General features: G+C 41.1%; 1 protein-coding gene and 1 long non-coding RNA gene across 2 annotated transcripts in view; both read right to left on the bottom strand.

Moving 5' to 3' along the window:
• Nucleotides 1-2,113: 2,113 nt before the first annotated feature.
• ankrd53 (ankyrin repeat domain 53) lies at nt 2,114-5,189 on the bottom strand. Its single transcript, XM_008427950.2, has 6 exons — nt 5,122-5,189; nt 4,797-4,875; nt 3,801-4,003; nt 3,472-3,636; nt 3,264-3,384; nt 2,114-2,871 (listed from the first exon to the last, which is right to left on the bottom strand). Exons 1-6 carry the CDS (start codon nt 5,172-5,174, stop codon nt 2,329-2,331), a joined length of 1,164 nt encoding a protein of 387 aa, XP_008426172.1. The 5' UTR covers nt 5,175-5,189; the 3' UTR covers nt 2,114-2,328.
• A 12,449-nt stretch (nt 5,190-17,638) lies between these two features.
• LOC103475951 (uncharacterized) overlaps nt 17,639-20,810 on the bottom strand; it is a 3,979-nt gene continuing 807 nt past the window's right edge. Inside the window, exon 2 of the long non-coding RNA XR_535380.2 lies at nt 17,639-20,634. This is a non-coding gene — a long non-coding RNA (uncharacterized LOC103475951). The remainder of the gene's footprint in view (nt 20,635-20,810) is intronic.

The following is a 20,810-nucleotide window of genomic DNA, read 5'->3' as shown; positions in this document are numbered from 1 at the left end:
AAGCTAAATTAAAAAATGGTTAAATGAAAAATAGATTAATGAAAAGTGGGTAAATGAAAAATAGATAAATGAAAAAAGGGAAATTGAGAAATTGATAATATGAAAAATAAATAAATGAAAAATTGGGTTAATGAAAAAGCTAAATTATTTATTTAACAAATTATTTATTTATTTCACTCATTTTCTTCATTTTTTGATTTATTTTACTCATTTTTTATTTATTTTACCCATTTATTTATTTATTTAATTTTGGCTGAAATGGCTCTCCATAGGTATGGAGTACACAGATGTGAAATAAATAATTTAATGAAACAAATTTGTGGAATTAACTTGATGTTTAAAGGAAAAAAAAAATTCCAGTTCAATAAGGTCAGCGCGTCCAGTCGGCCACAGACAGTTGACCTTGACCTTCACCTTCACCGTTCGCAAAACGCGTTTCTGTGCGTGAGCCTGTTGAACCAAATGGGATAATGTTATTCTAGTCTCATGTGACCTAGTCACAGGGGGAGCACCGGGTTCATAGCGGTGTGGACTCTGACCCCGACCGAGGTGTGAAGTGCTTCGTCAAGTAAACACACTCCAGAACACCAAACGCCTTCAGCTGACAGACTGTGACTTGTGGTTCAAACTCGCATGCTTGTTCAGAACCCCTCACCTGGATCCTGGTTCATTTCCCCGGGGCAGATCAGTGAAAGTGCATACATCTGTGACAGGCGACCCAGTTCACTGAGGTTTTCTCACCTTTCACTCACCCTGTGCCAGCCCTGCTTTCATTGGGGTAGCATCTGGAGAGCATAACATGTTTGGCTTTGTCACTTTAGCTACGTATTGTCAAACTCTGGGATATGCAGCGGCTCTCAAAGTCTCCACGTTCCTGTTGCAATTCAAACTTTTCAAGACCGTAACAAATAGCTTGAAACTTTATTTTTTTGCCAACCTAATTGTTGGGGTTTTAAATTTCATGCTGATTGGCTAATATTTGCCTTGTATATGTATTGCATATGTATGGAACGCACCAGTTTTATACTATGAAGTTCACTGGAAATGGCTTGTGCTATAACCAGCCATTCTCCACCGCGAACAGCAAACATTAACGAGGCAGCTGTTAATGTTAATTCGATATGTGGTCAACATGGACTGAATGGCTTTATTCACTTTCTCCGCTGCCTTTGCTAAAACTACAAGATGACTTCAATTCTAAAGCACAGCACAAAATCAGCGTCATTCTCAACTTCTTCTGTTCGCTCATAGGCCCAGTAGAAAATGGAGGAATCCAGTTCAATGGGAGAAAGCCCAGGCAGAGCACTCAAGGGACATGAGAATCAAGCGGAATTAGACAGAATGCCTACCGCCAGGCTAATTTTCCCCAGTTGGTGGTGGTCTGTGCTGTAACTGTACTTCCTCCATATTTCAGACTTGATGAATGCAGGAGAGTGTTTTCATGAGTAGGATATAACTTGTACCATCTTTAAATTACTTTACAGACATCTTAGGCTTTCTGACCGGTTTCGCTCTTGTGTCTAGATAAGTTTTGGAAAGGCTTCTGGTTTTGGTTCCTGTCATTGAGCAATGAGTATGTTTATTTTGACACTTCTTTTTATGCATTAAGATTTTGATGCTCTGTAACCTCACATTGGGCTAAAGGATGGAAATGTTAAGAAAATCGATCTAGAACAGCTGGACTCTATTTCAGGTTTATCAGATTCATTAAAGCCCAATAAATATGTGTGCTCTTGTGCAACCAGGATATTGGACTGTTTTTTTTAGTCTTTAAAAATATTTCTTCTCTAACATTTTGTTGAAATGTACGAAAAATGGGAAAGTTTGGAAATTATTCTTCATGGCTGGAATTTTTTTAGGGGGAAAAAAACTTCAATTTTAACAGTGTGTGTCCACTATAAGGGTCTTTTTTAGCTGTAAGATAAAGCAGAGATTTGTTATTTTGTGGAGCTCAGGATTATTGCTCATATAACACATTTACACCTCAGCTGTGCACCTTATGACAGGGTGCTTTTGCTAGCAAAAATAAAATCAGACAAAATAAGTTTACTGCTTTAGGAATGCGCAACACTTTGTCTGGTCTTATTTGTTCATGTCAGTTGGAAACAAATCATCTCTTTGGGGGGTTTAATGGAAGGAACTTGTGCACATTATTTAAACCGACAGATACTTGATCAAAGTTGTTTTACTCGTGAAGACTGTTGACACTAAAGTGGAGAGTTTGATGTTCTGACAACATCAACATCCACGTGCGAAGCCTCAGAGCTTTTCCTCCGTGATGTTATAAAGGATTTTAAACCTAATTTTATTGCCTGGACAGGAGGAAGGCTAGTAGTGTCCCAGCTCCAGGACCTCAAGCAGGTGCATGACCACCTCTGTCCAGGGAGAGGTGCTCCTTCCCTGAGGGAATCTTTTGTGCTGGATATTCTCGATGTCGTGCGGCTCAAAGTCCCGTGGCGTGCTGAGCCGAGAAGGAAACGCTTTGGGAAACAACAGTCTCTGAATCACGTCCAGAGACAGGTTAGGGGCGAGGTGAGGCGCTGTGTCCCACTTGGTCACGTAGTGAAGCCTCTGGGTGATGCTGTCCTTAAACAAGACGACATCGTCCCTGAGGTCCGGGTCTGTGGAGGGTTTCTCTGGTTGGAGGCCAAAGACGGTCCAGGGACTGTTGAGTAATGGGGGCTGCTGTGCTTTGGAGACGTCCTGCTTCCCCTGAATGTGTTTGCACTGTCCCTTGGTAGGTTTGAGTTGCCTCTTGCTCGGCTCTGATAAGCTGCACCTATGATGGTATTTGGACGCCTTGGATCTGGGCGTGAGCGTCTTCAGCGGAGACAAGCCTCTCTTCTTTGCCCACTCTTCAACTATGCCTTGCTGAAGCAAAAATGGAGAAACAGCGTCTGAAACAGTTTGACTGTGGACTTAAAGCAACGTCCAAACATTTAACAATACTAACTACAAAATGGTTTACGCTAAATATGGGAAATTATCTTGATATATCATGTAATTATATCATTATTAACATCAATATTGTTATTAACGCAACTATTAGTAACACTCGTACCTAAAGGAGTATTGGAAGCACATCTTTAAATTTACTGCATTAATAAATAACCTGAGAGTGGAATGAAGATATTGTGAATACTTTTGCAAGGATTTGTAGAAATTTCAAGTACGGGAATCGAGAAACTGAAGCCGGTGTTTTCGTAGTTAATTCTACGTTAATGTTTTGCAGTGTATATGCTACGTGACAAGCGCTCACTCACCTTCCCATCCAGATTTTTCTGCTTGACCAGCTCTATGAGGTCTCTGTATAACATCTGAGCCAACTTTATCTCCTCCATTTCGTCCCTCTTTTCGTAATACCACAAGGAGTGCTTCAAGTATCTGAAAACACAGAAGAATCCGTTTGAATCGGTCCGACTAAAGACTGTTTGAGGTGCTTTCGGTCCGGCGGCGTCTTTAGCTGGATACCGTGCTATCTTCCTGTGGTTCCAGATGTGCGCCATGTCCAGAGGCGTCAGTCCCATTTTGTCCTTTGCCAAAATATTCGCTCCGGCCTTCACGAGCATTTCTGTGCAGTGTAAGAGGCCCCTGGTGGCAGCAATGTGCAGCGGGGTTTCCCCTGAATTTGATGCACTAGCATAAAATAAAAACAAGGAAAATCCATACTTTGTTTTTTTAAATCAATCAATTTGTTTTTCAGTCAATAGTTCTTCTTAAATCAAGTTGGATATATTAAAAAATGCGGCTGAATTAAATACCAACATAAAAAGAATATTTCTGTAAAAAGGGGCCCCTACGCATTGATGTCAGCTCCTCGCGCCATCAGGTATTTGAAAACGGTGTACTTGTTGGAAAATCGTTGTGAGGACAGAACGACGTGCAGGGGCCGGCGACCTTTAGAATCACTGAGGTTGACCGACAACGGACTGTCCTCTATTATGAGCTGGATAGTCTGAAATTCACCATGCAGGCAAGCTACATGGAGGGCTGGGACTTTCTTCTGGACAAAGTGAAAAAGCATTTTTATAATCCAGCTTTAAACGGACATAACAGACAGTGATCCCTGTTATTTCTGTTTAATGGCACTCGGTAGTCTTGGTGCCACTAAAAACTATTTTTATTTGATTGCACCGATAGTTCAGTTTTACAGGGTTCCGGCACATTCTTATGTCAAAACGTCAAAAATGTTGTCCTTATGGGTGATGGTTTTATGGCTGTAAATATAAACCCTCCAAAAAATAAAAACATAGACTGAGATGAACTAATAGACAGCTGGATGGAGGAACATCGTAATGGATGGATAAATGTGTGGATGCATTGACTCTTGGTTAAAATGGTAAAACAAATACATGAATGAATGAATGAATGAATGAATGAATGAATGAATGAATGAATGAAAACATGGATGAATGATGTTAGAAAAATCAGTCTTATGAATGGAGGTGTAATTGGATAAAAATGGTTGGATGCATAGAGAGATAATAAATAAATTCTTAAGAAAATCATCTAATGTCTTTCCATTTTTATACAAACATGTAAAATATTTAAATGAAATTTCAAATCTTTTTTTCCCACTTTACTCACATGTAGAAATAGAGGAAGGCGTTTTGCACAACACTTTTTTTTTTTTAAATATTAAATGCCAGATATTCTCTTGTTAAATAATAAAAACCCTATGCGATTTTGTGTAATAATAACCATCATCTACACACGTTTGTTTATTGAAACGAATCAAACATGGCGTCCGCACAATTATTCAGCAGGTTCTGATTTTGTTCCCAGTCTGACCTCACCTCCACCAGCAGCTCACAGATGTCAGCATCAACATCCGGCAGTACCGGCCCACCAGATGACGCTTTACAGGAACCCTTCCTGCGAGGCAAAACCACAATGACAGAGCTGTAGAACCTTAGAATTGAAGCTAGTAGAGAGGATTTTTTATTTCATTTGCCAACATAACCAAATATCACCCTCTTTTTTTTTTATGCGTAACGTGATATGGTTTAGTGCGGAACTGCTAGCGTTTAGAGATTACGCGTGTGGAAACAATTCTGACCTAAGGCTTCAGCAGAAGCTAAAAACTTCAAAAGTTTCAATGTTTTTTTTTAAGTTGTTTACCTGCTCTTACCTCGTCCGCGGCTTCCTTTCCTGCTTGTGTTAGAGCGCTCCATGGTTGCCACGGGAACGTGTTACCAAGACACGCTGCTAAACTTCTAAAAAATAAAAAAAAAACTGCGTGCGGGGGCTGTCCTTCAGGTAAAAGAAAAACTGTTACACCGCGCTGTAACTTGATCGTTTTAACAGTATTTCTCACGTCTGAACAATATAATATGGCGTTATTACGGTATTGTAACGTTTTATTTATTTTTAAATACAATTTCTTGTTTGTAAAAACATGTCGAACATATGTTTTCTGCACATACTATAGAAAATACAGTATATTAATATTGAAAATTGCTTGTCATTTTAGGTACAAATTCTACCTAAAGTGATAAAAAAAAGACAGATAAAGTGAACTGATGTCTGATTTTAATTTAAACAACATAAACAGCCTTTTTTAAATCCATTTTTTTTTTATTACCAGTAAATTGAATCCACATGTCTATTCAGGAACCACATGCAGCTTAAGGCTTTGTGTGCAGGAAGACAGAGAGATGGATACATTCTGTCTTCATCGCCTGTGTCCCACATACAGACTACATCCTGATGTGCTCATATCGATGGTGCATCAGCAGTTACCCACTTGCTCTTGGCCTTTGGTAAAACAGATCGATCCTGCCAATGCCGTGGAGACGTCAGAAGGATCCCAAAGGCTGCAGGCTGCATGTGAATCTGATGTGCTGTGGGACAGCTGTGGTCTCCCCTGGGCAAGGCGAATCGATTCTCACACCAGGCAGTAGGCCCACCTTGTTTGCAGCTATTGACCATTTGACCTATTGGCGAACTAGACGTGACGGGCGGCACCTTTGTCAAGAAAAAAAAAAAAAAGTCGAGATTGTCACACTGTAGTTTAAATTTTGGAACTGTCCTCTAGCCGCTTTCCGTAATACGCAGCATCTCAAACACTGATTTGATTACTGCAATGCTGATTAATGGGTCTAAATCATTTTTGACATATCATTTTCATTATAAAATGGAAATAACATTTTTTGTGATTCTCCTTGACATTCTTGTCATACCTGTAATTTCCTATTGGAAACAAATGTTTTGGTTTATTAGAATTATTGTTACTTAACATCTGCCTGCGGTGTGAATAATTTTGGGCTCAACTGTAACTACATGACAACATAAAAGAAACAGTAAACGTCGCTTTCAAAAATATCTTTCTGAGAAAGTTAAGTTTTTTAAGCAGTCCACCATCAAAATACTATAAAATCAAAACATTTTGATGGATGGAAATCAGTACATAACTTGGAAATTTGAATATTTATAATAAATATATCAATGTATGATTTTTAAAATGTCTATAAGTATTCAAATAATGAATTTCCTCATAAAGTGTGCTGTGACTTGTTAAAGTTTGCAGCAGACAAACCAAATAAAAAGCCATCCAAGTTCATATCTACGATGTTTTCTTTCTGACGTTTCGAATTAAATAGATCACAGAAACATTTGCCTTCAGTGATTATCCTTGAAAAAGAGCCACAAATGACAAACACCTCAGGCAGATCCTGGAAATGACGGCGTTGAGAACTTTCAAATATCAATGTCACAACTTCCATCTCCCCTGAAGTTTGTTATAAAAACTCCAATCTATCGCTTACCGCCGACTTGCCGTTTTTCCAAAGCTTTCAGCCACATTTAACAAGTTAGTAAACTTAATAATTCATGACTCAGTCATCATGTATCACTTTAAATTTTCACTTTGAGCTCTCAAGACCTTTAATCAATGTCCCCACTCTCTCTAGCTGGCCTAAAACTCATATTTGATTCATTTCTTTAATAAGCAACTTCGCCTTTCACTCCCCATCATTCTCCGGGTCCGGTGCGGGGTCAAGGACGGGCCATGAACCCGTGGCTTCGTGTTACGAGCCTGCGTCCCCCGCGGGGCCGCCGCCTTTGTCGTTACCCGGCCTTGTAGCCCGATGACGCAGATACGCGTGTGCGGGGAGACAGGGAGCGCGAGAGGCGCTTGTGTTTATGTGCGGCGCCAGCGGTGTGTACGAAACCCCTGCGTGTGCATGCCAGAGTGTATCACTTAATGATACAGTAGGAGGGCAGCATAGCCCCGCTGTGACCTAAGATACTTCCCTTGACCTCGGTCGCGTCCCGGGAGAGGAGCCGGGACTTCTTGATCCAGAGCTCTTTCTTGTTTGACTTTCAGCACAAGTCCCTCGATGGACACCAGTCAGTGTGACCTCTTCCTCTAGTTCAGACGGTGATGGTGTGCTTGACAGTCAATGTCATGACACATATCCTTTAAAATGTACATTTATTCCTTAGTTACACAATTAAAGGCTACATATAATTACATTTTTTTGTTGTTTTTATTTGTACACTGTGCTTAAAACCACACAGTGAGGCCGGCACATATGTGTTGCGTGAGCATGCATTAGCTACAATTCATCCAGTTGGTGCGTCGCCGATTAGCCACTGGCTATTCAGAGTGGTCTAAACCTGCTTAGGAAGAGCATGGAAATGAGATAATATCCCCACAGCCTTACGGCAAGCACTCTTATTGGTCCATTAAATCATCCACTCACACTCGGTCTGTTTCTATTGGCTTTACAAAATCAGGTCCTGCTCTGCAAAGCAGCCCAATAGGCCAGCCACCGGCACACAGAGAGGGATTGGAAGTATGATTAACCTGATTAGAGTAATCTTATGTCTCCAATCTGTGCTATATGTTTATTTATTTTTTGTTTTTATAAAGGCTTTTGGGCCCGTCTTAGCTGCTTTAATGGAGGATTGCTCCGATAAATAGGACTTTATGTGATAATAAAAAAATAACATTTACATAGCCACAAAATGGGATTATAGTTTTATGTTGCTGTTATGTAGTGATTAGAAAACAAGCGTGTTCAGACTGTAACATGATTGTGTTTTCAAACTGGAAAATCTCAAATAAAAATATTTTGGTAAAAAAAAAACATTTACATATTTGGCACATATGAAGTTAATCCTAAAATTCTTTTTTGTTCAACTATATGCTTGTCCCTGGTTGGAAATGAGAAAATTATCTTTCTAAAAAAATCATAAAACAATGCAAAATAAGTTTAGACAATAATTTTAAAAAAAGTTTACATTTTGTTGAAATTGGCAAGTACAAATAATTTTTTATAGCAGCCAACACCTCCTTTTACTCCTGACCAGCTTTTTTGATGTTTCAACTGTTTGTTTTGATGATTAATCTCTTGGTGATAAGATGATACACTTTGGAAAAGTTAAATATATACTTTGAACCTAAATCTGCCATAATATTGAACTTAACTGTAATAGGTTGGCAACCACAGTCTATTGGGTCCTACGCTCACTGGTTATTTAATTATGTCAGCCTGTTTTAATTGTGGCTCAGTCAATCACATGGCAGAAACCAAATGCATTTAGTGACATAAACATGTTGATATCTTGATAAAGTTAAAACCACGTTTTAGAGGGAATACTGAACGACACCTTGAGCCAGGAAGCAGACAGAAAACCACACGGGGAGCCAATCCGGACAGATTGGCTTGTGATAATGACGGACTAACTCCAGTATTGGCATGCTGTATCTAATCAGGAGAATGACTTCTTATTGCCAGATTCAAACAGATTTTCTCAATATCCAATTAGGACCCAGCTAAGACATACCAGGCATTCACGCCAACCCTGTTTGTCTCAAACTCTAGTTTGATTCAAGTGTGAATGCGCAATCGAACTCTGAAATGGACCGAAAAAGCAAACTAAAAAAAACCTAGGTTTTGGTTTGATTAAAGTGAAATCTGGTGCAGTTCAAGTGCATATGGGAACGCCAAGCAGAGTGGAGAATAGATGGCTCCAAAAGCAGGAAGCGGACTATGGCACGAAGGGCATTCTGGGTAAATACAACCGAAACAAATGCAAGAGCGGTCTTTTACCAGAGACAAAAGAGAAATCCTGAAATCTGATACTACTCCATTTTTGTTTACATTTGTGAAGAAGGAAGTTGCGCTTATGCCTTCTTCAGAGGTTTTTGTGTCTTTTCCTTTGTTCTTTCTTGGTGCAGCGCCACCACAGGCGAGGAGGGGAACAGGTTTTTCAAAGCACAAACAAACCACTATGAAAATGTAACAATTGTTGCAATTTTGATCCCCAAACGATCAGATGTGAAAACATCCTTACATAGGGTTGTTTTCCCACTCATTGCATGCATACGTTCGTATTTAGATAATCTAAGGGTTTCCATTAAGAAAAACAACAACAACAAAAAAAAAACATTGCAAGCTCGGAGCTCCTTTCCCGTCTGAGCAAAATCATTACGGGACCCACATACACAGGTTTTGGTATGCATAATTTCTTCTTGGACAAAAATAAGCTTTGAAAATGTGACATTTGTCAAGATGAAAAGATTTTGGAAATGGAAGAGCAGGAGAGTGAGCAGAGGGAAGTGAAAATGAGAGCTACTGTAAGTTCCAGTGTAAACACACACCTTCATATTCTTTCATATTTGATAATCCACCTTACAAGGACCTGTGCCCCCGGAGCCTCGGAGCTGCTGCTTCTGTAAGTGCGCTCATGTCCTCACTTTCCTCCCTCCCATCCCTTTCCTCTTCATCCACTGCCTACTTCCTGCCTCCCACTCCTCCTCACTTTTGCTCCTCCTCTCTCCGCTTTCCTCCTCCTCCTCCTCTTTCTCCCCATCTCTCTCTTGCTGCCTCATGCTTGGCCAGGCGGCAGCGCACTAATGCACCATGGCACATTCTGCAGCTCCAAGTCACAATGCGACTCGGCTTTACGCAGTGACCGAACGGCGACCTCCCTCAGCATCGCCCCGCACAGGCGATGTGCTGCAGCAGAGTCCGTTTAGGGAGAGGATGGGAGCTGCGAGCGAGGGAGCGCGGGGTCAGGAGAGGAGAGGAAAAGAGGGCAGGAACCTGATATCAGATCAAACGACAGGAAGATGAATAATTAGTAAAAGTTAAAGGCCGAATTCATCCCGTCCACATCACGGAGATATTTCTTGTTCTTCCTGTGACCTGCTAGGGTCAAACTAGAGATGATAAAAACGCTTAGAGAAACAAACTCCGGCTCTGGAACTTGTAGATTATTCAGGGACTTCCTGAAGTTGTTGCTTTGACCTCTTTCCAATTTTGGGTTGGCGGGGAGCGAGGGGAGTTTTGCTCTTTCATGCCCCTGGGGATTAAAAAGACATTCTGTTGTCACACCTTCCAATGATCTTCACTTTTTTCCACATCCATGGGACACCTTGTTCTCAGTCCTCACAGCTCAGCAGAAATGACCAGAGGGACGGAGAGGGAGATAAAAGGACTGTGATAGTGAGAAAAAGAGAAGATGGTGAGGAAAGGAAGATAAGTATGTCATTTGTGTGTGCAGAGGAAGAGGAAAAGCACCGGCTTAGATGTCGAAACTGTTTTGTCTCCTGGTTTACACCTTCTGACCTCACACTGACTGCAGCTAGCTCTGCTTTAAAGCAACTCATGTTCTGCTTGAGTCTGAAGCTTGACAAATTACTTTAGTTCTCTTTAAACCTTTATGTGTTTAATATACAAGAAAACCAGAATCCTCCTTCAACTCTGCTGCTTCTTTTTCCCTTCTCAGAAATTGCCTGGGATCTGCTGTGACAACGGTCCTTATACATGCTGCTCACACTCTGGTTGTGTGTAAAGTTGCCAAGATCTGCCACTCAACAGCCTGCAGTACCAAGGTCAAAATTACATGCACTGAAGCCGGAGTCAGTAGACAGCACATCATCATCATCAAAATGACAATGATTCTTGGTTAAAAAAAGAGAAAAACATCTGGAAAGTACAGCATGCCGTGCATATCAACTCTGCTACTTTACTCTGATGCCGATGCTGCCTTTAGAAGTCGCCTAATTAGTAAACACTAGTCTACTGTTCTGTTAAAATGTCAGAGTTAAGAATAAGAGAACATCATGAAGAAGGAGAAGAAGAAATACAGCAGACAGTTCAGGGAGAAAGAAAGAAAATTCATTCAGTTCAGTTTATTCATATAGCACCAGTTCACAACAAATGTCATCTCAACTTGAGGGACTTTATGAAGAAAAGGAAAAACATTTTTATAGCACAAATCTGTTGTGAAAAAGGTTTGGACATGTGCCAGAGTTCTGATCAATCCATCATGTGAAAATGGGAAGAATATGACTCAACTGCAAACCTACCCATAACGGAGATTGAGACAATTAATGAGAGAAGCAGACAAGAGTTAATTAGCAACTCTGGAGGAGCTGCAGATATCAGCAGCTCAGGTAGGAGAATTTATTTTTTTCTTAGGACACCTATGTAAACATGTGCAAATCTGGTTTTCATGAAGAAATGTCCAGACAAAATATAGAGTTGAAGGACACTAAAAATTTTTTTTTTTAAAAAACCTGCAAGGAGTCGAGTTTGCAGATCTATGCATGTGACACTTGAGACACAGAAACCATGTGGAAGAAAGCGTTCTCCTCCAGTGAGAACAAATTTGAGCTCTTGGCCTGCATGCAACACACATTTTGGAGCAGAGAACTGACTCTACACCCTCAGGGACAGGGAGGCCGTACAGAGTTGATGTGAAGATGGATGGAGTTAAATACAGAAAAATCCTGGATGAAAACTTGATAGAGGCGGCGAAAATCTCATCAACGTGCAACGGTTCCCTGCCAGCAAGCTTTATGCCCCACAAGGAGCAGCGCGTCCCCACAACATTGTAAACGTTAGAAAAAAAAAATGGCCCCTACAATGTATCATATACAAGGCCACACATAAACACACAGTCACACAGCACAACATACACAGTGGTGTGTTGGTGGCGACATCGTCACCCTTTCTTAAATAATATCCAGGTCACGGAGCATCGCCTCATCCCAGTTCATCAGCGGGGCAGAGCTCACCAAGACCCTTTTGTTCCTCTGACTCTCATCCCGATGATGAACTCTGGTGATGATTAAGATAAGACCATTAAAGCAAATGCCACTGGGGCATTGATACCACAATTCAGCTTCATAAAGTGTTCAGAGAGCAAACATGACTCGGCAGACAGCAACGAAACACAAACTTACACATTCAGGTCTTTATGCATAGCCTCAAATAGTGTGTGGTGTTTTTTTTTGCAGGATTTAAAAAATATGTATCGCTTCATGGATTTATCCACTAGTTGATGATTTAAAGTTACAGTTTAATGTCTCAAAATTACATTTGACTAAGATTTAAAAACCACAGTTGCAGCTGCGCAATTACAACCCCCAAAAAAGTCTGTCCTGGGTTATCCATTGTGGCAGCCACATGCAGAGACACCAAAATCCATTTGGACTGACAACGCTAAAGGGATGTAGCCACATGCTCTGTGTACAGTACAACATGTTGACTGGTGCATTATTGATGTTGGCTATGCAGCGTGTTTCACTAAGCTGTTAAGTGAGGTTTTGGAGATGGTGAACCAGCAGCAGGTTAAAGGATATTTTATTGAAGGACTTCATGGAAAGGAGGACACTGTTTATGGAGAAAATGGAGTGTGAGGCCGGGAGACGGCTGGTGAAACTTTAAGGTAGCGACAAGAGGAAGGAAGATGAGCAGAAAGAAGCTATAGTCACGCTGGATGTAGAGAAGAAGATGATGCTGCGAGACGGACTGAGAGGTCCAGTATTCAGTCAACAACAAGCCAAACCAGAGCAGTAGCCTATAGGAAAAAAACGGTGCTCTAACACAGAGTCAAAGATCTTAAAATAATGATTACAGAGTGTGGGTCATGTAAATTGTTCAACCTGATTTTAAATTTAAAGCTATAGGTAAACCTAATTTAGACGTGATTCAATGTCTTCCTGCATTCATAACCAGGTTTTTATTCTGTTGAGGTTTACAAAACCTTAATGTCTAAGCTACGTTTTGATAACAGTCGGTACTTTCTGGTGTTGGTTGGGGAAGAGTTCCACTTTGAGACACCGCCAAGACACCTTGTGTCCGCTGTAGTTGTCATGACATGCCACTAGATGGCGCTGTGATTTTGTCAGGTAGTCGAAACGCGCATTTGACCTTTAGCTTCCGCCTCATTTAGAAAACAGGAACCCGTCTCCCACGAACCAGGTGCTCATGTAACATCGGTATTTCTTACTGGAAGTTGCAGTAAGCTGAGCAGGTTAAGCAGAACAACCTGGACCGCCGTTGTTTTTGTGTTATCCGCCCGATCCGCCCCCGCAGCCGTGCGTTCTGCGCATGTGCGCCGACGAACCTGTGGATTACGTCACAACTGTAGAATGGCTGTTACAGAAAGTCTTCACTGAGACCAGGTTTCACCAAACAAAGCTTGTAAAACTGCTTTAATTCTATGTTACGTGATCTACATTTTATATATAAATTTATGTAAAATATGGAACATTATGACTTAAACCAAAAATAACTGAGTCCCCTTTTGGGGTGAAGATTATTTATTGAACTCATTTAACTGCTTTAGAAAATTGCTTTAAGTCAATAGTAATCAGTTATCAGTCAATACTCACGCGACTGGTTTAATTATGAATCGCTCTTTTTTGCATCCCTAAACTCAAGTACAGCACCATTAAAACCGCAAAAGCATAAAATGGTAGTAGAGTGATATGAGTGCTACCAAACACATTTTAACGTGGTTTTGTGTCTTTAATTCAAAATAAACAAGACAGCATGATCTCTAAGAGCATGAATCAATGGCTGTTGTCAATGACTGCCACAAGTGCAAAGAAGAATAAAATGACATAAAAATGCAGGAGCGTGAGGGCATGCTGCCAACGCAGACAGAACGCAGCCTCACGCTGATCTAACATGACCTCTGTGAGAATTTGTTCATTCTGTGTCTTAAGCACGGTTCTGTGTGCTTGGGAAATCAATTGTTTGAGTCTGTCAGGTAAAACATGCACTGGGATAAAAAGTGTTCTCTTTTCTCTGTGGAAGAAGGGAAAAGCAGCTTTGCTTTTAGCTTGACAGCGAGCATTTTTGACGTTATCAGGTTGATTATGTAAAGGGTTCATAAGTTGTAGAGGTTAGTGAGGAATTCCCCTTTGAGCAAAAGTACTGTAAAAATCAGCAGTGGTAGAGTTCAGTTTAAGGCTGCAAAGCTACAGGGGCTCAAAGTTCAAACAGAGTTCTTCCATTTAGACTGAAAAAAAAAAGCACATGCAAATTATCGATGCCGTCTGCTTTTGCTTGGCGTCGGTGAAGGGAGCTCATTTTGAGCCTGTTTGATGCAGCTGAAAGGTTAATTCCAGGCTGCCTGTGTGATTAAATCCTTTAACTGGACGTGGCCACAACAAAAAGCATTTATTTGCGTAATTAAAGATTGTTTCTGCAATTACTGTCGGTGGGAAGTCCGTGTCTGTTCGCTGAATATTCACAAAGCACAAAAATTAATCAATAATTTAATTATGATGCAGCGGATTAAAGATGAATTTATCTTTCTTTTTAAAATGGAAAAATAAAATGTTTTTTTTTTTTGTCTATTCCATTTGCAATTAATTATACACAACCTCGGCTGAAACATACTGACTTAACCATTTTATCAGTTGAAGCAGTGACTCAGTTTTTCATATTTTGTCACATAACCATCTCAAAATTCAATTTGTCACGTTGGGATTTCAGACAAAGTAGTGTATTCTGTGCAGCAACAGGGAAATGACCCAGGAATTTCAGAGGTCATAACTTCCTTTTACTCCCCTTTACTCTAATACCCTCAAACAGTTAATCACATTCAGAAGTCGCTTCATTACAGTCTTTGTGTTTTTAGTTTCAGCTTTTCTGTGAAGACCTCAGAGGTTTATTAGAGAACTTTAGTGAATAATCGGCGTCTTGAAGACCAAAGAGGAGGAAAACCTTAAGAAGTCCTGACTGCTTACAGCAGGTACTTTATGAAAAACTGCTGCAAACGACTCCTGACCTAGACAGAGATACACTTTCCACAGCAACCATACACGTGCAACCGAACCGCTACAAAAGAATGATAGTAGGTGACTTTGTAGGAGCTGAAGAATCCAAGTCTAACTTAACTGAATAAATCTGGCAAAACTTCAAAACTGATAATCACAGATGCTCTCCATCCAGTCAAACTGAAATTGAGCTATTTTACTAAAAAGAATGGAAAAACGCTTCAGTCTCTAGATGTGCAAGTTGGTGAAGACGTTCCCCAACTGGCTTGTATCTGTGATTCTGTTTTGTATTGATTCAGGGGGATGAACGCAACTGATCCCTGCAACTCTCCCACTCAGATCCTTCAGACTAGCCAGCAGCGATTAGCAAACACCTGATGGAGCTGTGCATCTGCGGAGTTCGTTATACGAGCTGCTTACGCTGGTAAAAAAAAAACATTGTTAAAGGGTTAATAAAAGAACGATGTTGTGATGACTTCCTACAGGCGGAATTTCAGAAAAAGCAGGAGTTTTTGTTAAAGAGGCAGGCAACCAATTTTGAGGCATTAAATTACAAATTCAAATATCTTTTAAGTCATTTTAAATATATACAACATTTTTATAACTGAAGGTAACTGAGTTACGTGATTGTGCTATAAAATGGCACTATGTAGCTGGAAAACACACAATGCTGCCTCTTTAAGGGGTTCTACACGAAAGTGGCTTTCAGAAAAATAAAAAAGGATGAGCTGTGTTTCTCGAAACACTAAAACAAATTAGTGTGCATGTGTGTATGTGTGCACACATTTGTGTGTGTGTGATCCTCACTGTTCCTGGCATCCCCCTGCAGTGCCCACATGGAGGTGTGCCACACTCCCTGTCCATCTTCTCTTTACCGGAGGTCCCCGAGTCGGCGTGGTGCCGCGCAGCAGATTGTGATGTCGTCTGGCACATTCGGGCTCTTTCTGCGTTTTTCCAGCCACATCTGGTGTGCTGGAGCCCACTGTGCTCACTGCGCGGCGCGCTCACAGCTCCTGTTCATGAGTCTATGTATCCGTGACAAGGCCAAATGTGTTTTTTTAACCCACACACGCAGCTCCGCGTGTTTCCCCTCGTCGACGCCGTGGTATAAGCGCCGTATCGCCATCAGCTGCTTCGTGCAGCATCAGCGCTTATGGTTCAGATGCTCCGCTGTCAGACGTGCTGTGCGTCGCTGGCAGCTTTGTGTGACTGAGCAGGTATCCTTCCATAGGTGCTACACGAGCTAATTTAATGTAATCTGAAAATGTGTGCAGTGAGTGCAGTGAGGCGTGGGGCCTGTGCGTGTTTTCAGATGCCCTTTAGGTGGTACTTGTAACCCGAAAAGCCAGGCCAGGAGCGTGCTCATTGATTCCTGTTAGAGGAAGGCGGGGGTCTCTCCACATGCTTGACCTGGGGTCGATTTAGCGATTGTGATCCAAGTGTAAAAGGAGGTCCAGGCATGAGGAACCGGGGGATGAATCACACCCCGGCCAGAGTCTGGCTCCTCTGATTCTCAGGTGTCTTCACACATTAGATGACGCCGCGGACGGGAGAGCAGGACTGGAAGGAGTCCCGTTTTCTGAAAAGCACGCAGAAAGAAAAAAAAAAAAAAAGTCAAACCTTTTTTTTTGTCTTCTCCCCCCTGGTCTCTTCATTTTTTTTTTTTTTTTTTTTTTGTTTTCCTTCTCCTGCTTCAAACACCGGGAGGGTCAGAGATTTGAAAGCTACCGGCCCCCGCCAGAGAGACTCAGAGGTGCGGCCCTGTATGACCTGCACGGCGACTGTAGGGAACTCCTCCAGGGAGGCCAAGATCAATACATGCACAGCAAATCAGGTTTGACACAACACACGACAAGGTCACAGAAAGACGCCGACATGAAGCAGAACTCTCCTTGAAGCAGAGGAAAATTTATTGTGTTTTATATTTATATATGTATATACATTCAGTACATGTCCTGAAGGAAAGTACAGTTTTTGAGGCAAAACAGACTTTGAAACAAAATGAAGCTCTGAAGCCCAACTAGGCTTTTATTCTGAGGCCGATTTTCTTTATAACGAGCTTCGTTATAAAAAAAAAAATCTCTCCCCCTTGTTAATATGTTGGCTCTACAATATCCTCCACATCTTCCCTGCTCACCGTCTGCTGCCCTGCAGCTCCTTCGCTCTTTAGCAGCTCATGCTCGTCTCACTATGAAGCCGCTCCCCGGCAGCTGAGGAAGATGACATCTCACCTCACCCACACATCCAGCCCGGCTTTTAAAAAACCTCCACCGGCTCTTTCCCCAGCTGCACCCTGTCCAACGTTACACCTCCCGCCTAAAAGCTGCTCTTCCTGATCTGCTCTGACCTAATGGGCTGTGGAGCAACGAAGACGGGAAGCAAGGGGGTGCAAGGCGACTCGCTATCTGTCACATCTACCTGTCTTTCCCCCCCCATCTCTTGTGAATCTCAGGTGCGCTTTTCTATTTTTTTTAATGGAAAACTCTATATTGTATAAGTTATCAGATTAGTATTTGTGTCTACTCTTACTGTAGCTTGGTTTTACCAGCTGCGTTTGACTGTGTTTCAAATTATTTAGAGCATTTTTTTAAGAAGGCAAACTTATCTGACAGTTGGGATAAAAAAAAAAAAAACAACAGCAGCTGTAACAGGAAATACTTTAATTACCACTGAACAAATTGTTCAGGTTTATAGAACACTCAAATATCTATTCGAGACATTTGTAGAAAGTCTGCCCCTTTTTTAATATTCAGTACACATTATGCACATTTTTTGAAAAGTGATCCGACTGAGTCACCTTGGAATGTCCCCCAATATTCCTATTATTGTACAGTATGTTCTGCTATAGTCCTGTACAGTATATTATTGTCAATTGTAATTTTTTTTTAACACTTTAAAAACTTTTTGTCATGTTAACAGGGCCAAATGATGCTGATGTTGCACCTAAATTGTCTCTGTACGAGACAAAACAAGCTGTTTCTATTCTGTTTCAGAAATGAAAGCCTTGCTTTAGCAGACAGTGTCTGTGCTGCTTGTGTCTGTGCTGCTTGTGTCCTGGACGGCGGCTGGGAAAGCGTTGACGGCCTCCTTCTTGATGCGACTGGATGGACGTCCGACGGCTTGACGCGGGTGGAGCAGGTGAGTTAACCTTTGGACGTGTAAAGTGTGACATGTGGCTGATAAAACCCAGCAAAATGCCAAAGTGCAGCTCACTTTAAACGAGTGACTGACTCCTTTCAGGCTTACCTGAAGTGCACCAGGCGTTCCTTCACAGCGGGTATACGAACGGCCTAAGGAATCATTTAATGTGTCGTCAGTGAGCAACGTTGCTACATGTATTTAGTGTCAAAGTTAGTCTGAAAGCTTCACTGTGCCGCTGTCCTTCAATGGGCCACTGAGTTACATTTAGCAGGTTATCAAATAGTTTAAAAGTTTATGTAAAGTGTCTGTTCTGTTTGCTTCATCAGGATGACTCACTAATAGAAACTGGACTCTAACTACCAAAATAATAGTAATAATAATAAAAAAAATGGTTTAAAGCTGTGTAAATGTCTGCTGTTCTCACTTTAGATTTGCCAGAATTGATCCACATGTGCTTATGTGGTGGGATTATCAAAAATATTCATACCTATAGAAACTTTTTACAATTTGTGAAGTTACAATAATATGTGTTGTGTGCCAGACCGACAAAGTGGTGAATATTTTTGTTATGGAATGAAAGCTTTTCAGCATGACCTTTTTTATTATTTACATTCCATAAGTAAATACTTACTTCCAATGTGGTTTGTCTCTATCAGCTTTGCACATCTGGACATTTTTCTCTTTTTTGTATAAAACAACTCCAGCTCACTAAAATTACATGGGAAAGTCTGTAAGCAGCAAATCTTATGTTTTGCTGCAGAATCTCATTTGGATTTAGTTCTAGACTTTAACTAGGCCATTTATGGATGAACTTCCTTTCTGTTTCAAGTCCTGTGCATCCTGTAGTGGGTCTTCATCCAGAATTAAACTTTATTTATTTAGCTCCAGCAAACGTCCCATCAGCTCTAACCAGCTTCTTCTTCTGACGTCTTTCATCAACCGTTGTCCTTTCAAAAATATTTGATCTGAATCCTTATTTTGTATTTATTTTAAAATGCTCAAACCCGTGCCCTATTTTTGAAGCATACCATATGATTTTATTATACTAGTAATTTTTATGCATATATATTTTTTTGAATGGTATTTTTATTGATTTTCAAAGCCAAATCTGTTAATTTTGTGCATCTGTATATTTAATTTAATTATATTTATTTTATTTCACAGGAGGAATTTAAGTGACTTACAGCAGTACAGCAATAGCTTTTTTCTGCACCTGTAAAGCATTTGCATTCCTGTTGGTGCTAATTAAATCCTTGATTGATTGTTTTTAAAACGACAGCTTCTCTTTTATTGAGAAAAATACATATTTCGTGACTTTGAACTGACTGTTTAAAGAGGAAGAAGAACTGAAACTGAAAGAAAAGAAGAAAAAAAACGTGCAACATAAAACAGAATTTAATTATCTTCATTTGGAGACGTTTTTTTTCCTCCCACAGTGTCGCCATATTGGTCTCTGGTCTGCTCTGTGTCAGCAGCTCTCCGCTTCCCTTCAGAGGATCTAATGAGGAGAATCAATGACAGCAAGATTAAACCCTGAACTCTGCAAGAGAACTAAAAAAAAAATTATTAGAAAGTGACAAAAGCAGACCAAGAAGTTAAAAGGAGTGAGGGGGAAGATGTGTTTTTGTGCAGTTTGCACTTATTTTGCACTCGTGTGCAAGGGGGCTTGATTTGCCCTCCTCTCGACTTGCTTCTTCCCCTGCTGGTTCTCGTGCTGACTAATGTGACTCATAACCCATTAAAGTGGTCTCATGCAGCTTCAGCTCCTTCTCAGCCCACCGCTGTCAGTCAGTCAGAAACAGAAGTTCTGTCCTGACAGCTCTTCGTCCATGACGTTGACCTCGCATAAACCTGAAAGTGCTCAGACTCAAGGGAAGAAAAAAAAAAAAAAAAGCCCCTTAGTGGCCTCCCAATCAAACTGCATTCACAAATCCTGAGCTCCACATTACGGAGCAGATCTCTGATGGACGATAGCGGGACTGAAAGCTCAGACCCAGAAACATTCTCCTGCAGGACATCAAACAGCAGCAGCACCTCGGGAAACGGTCCAGTTCGTCGGTCAGAGTTCACGGACAGAGCCGGGGCCAGGATAAGGTCTCTCACATCAGCCTGTTTAATTACACAATTGATAACGGGATGAGCTTTGATGCGTTTGCTGTCCGACTCAGACAAGCGATCTAAAAAAAAAAGAAAAAAAAACAGAGAGAGAGAGAGAGAGAGAGGAAGAGAGAGAGAGAGAGCTATTTCTGCTGATGTTAATTTGCTCTGTGTTAAGGCTCCGGTTCACAGCTCGGTCAGCCTTCCCTGATACTATATTCCCGTTTGTTTCAGTAAAGGTTCTCCTGTCACATCGCATTTAGGTCGAGATGCCTCTGAACTGTGAAAGCACCGCACGGAGGGACCGGGCCTCGCTCCGGCCTCCGGGTCCCGGGCTCCGCTGGTTTCAGGGATGACATGATTTCCTGCATGATAACAGCGCTGAATGAATGGGCGGATTATTAGAGATAGAAATCAAGAATAACAACAAAAATCATGCTACTACGCGGACGAAAATGTCAATTTAAATAAACTAGTAGCATTAAATGAAGGCTAAAATCTGTAAATGAGTGAAATCAGAGCAACGTCTCCCCCCCCCCCC

The sequence above is a fragment of the Poecilia reticulata genome, linkage group LG14 (genome assembly GCF_000633615.1).
Source record: "Poecilia reticulata strain Guanapo linkage group LG14, Guppy_female_1.0+MT, whole genome shotgun sequence".
NCBI lineage: Eukaryota > Metazoa > Chordata > Actinopteri > Cyprinodontiformes > Poeciliidae > Poecilia > Poecilia reticulata.
The sequence above is the reverse complement of the archived record's forward strand: the minus strand, read 5'-3'. Positions and strand labels throughout refer to the sequence as shown.

What these genes read in the sequence shown, in the direction of transcription:
- ankrd53 (XM_008427950.2), bottom strand. Translation starts at nt 5,174, where the DNA reads ATGGAGCGCTCTAACACAAGCAGGAAAGGAAGCCGCGGACGAGGTAAG. An exon ending in CGAGGAGCTGACATCAATGC is followed by an intron (nt 3,637 to 3,800) that starts GTAGGGGCCCCT and finishes ATTTTATGCTAG; the next exon opens with TGCATCAAATTCAGGGGAAA. An exon ending in AACCACAGGAAGATAGCACG is followed by an intron (nt 3,385 to 3,471) that starts GTATCCAGCTAA and finishes CTGTGTTTTCAG; the next exon opens with ATACTTGAAGCACTCCTTGT.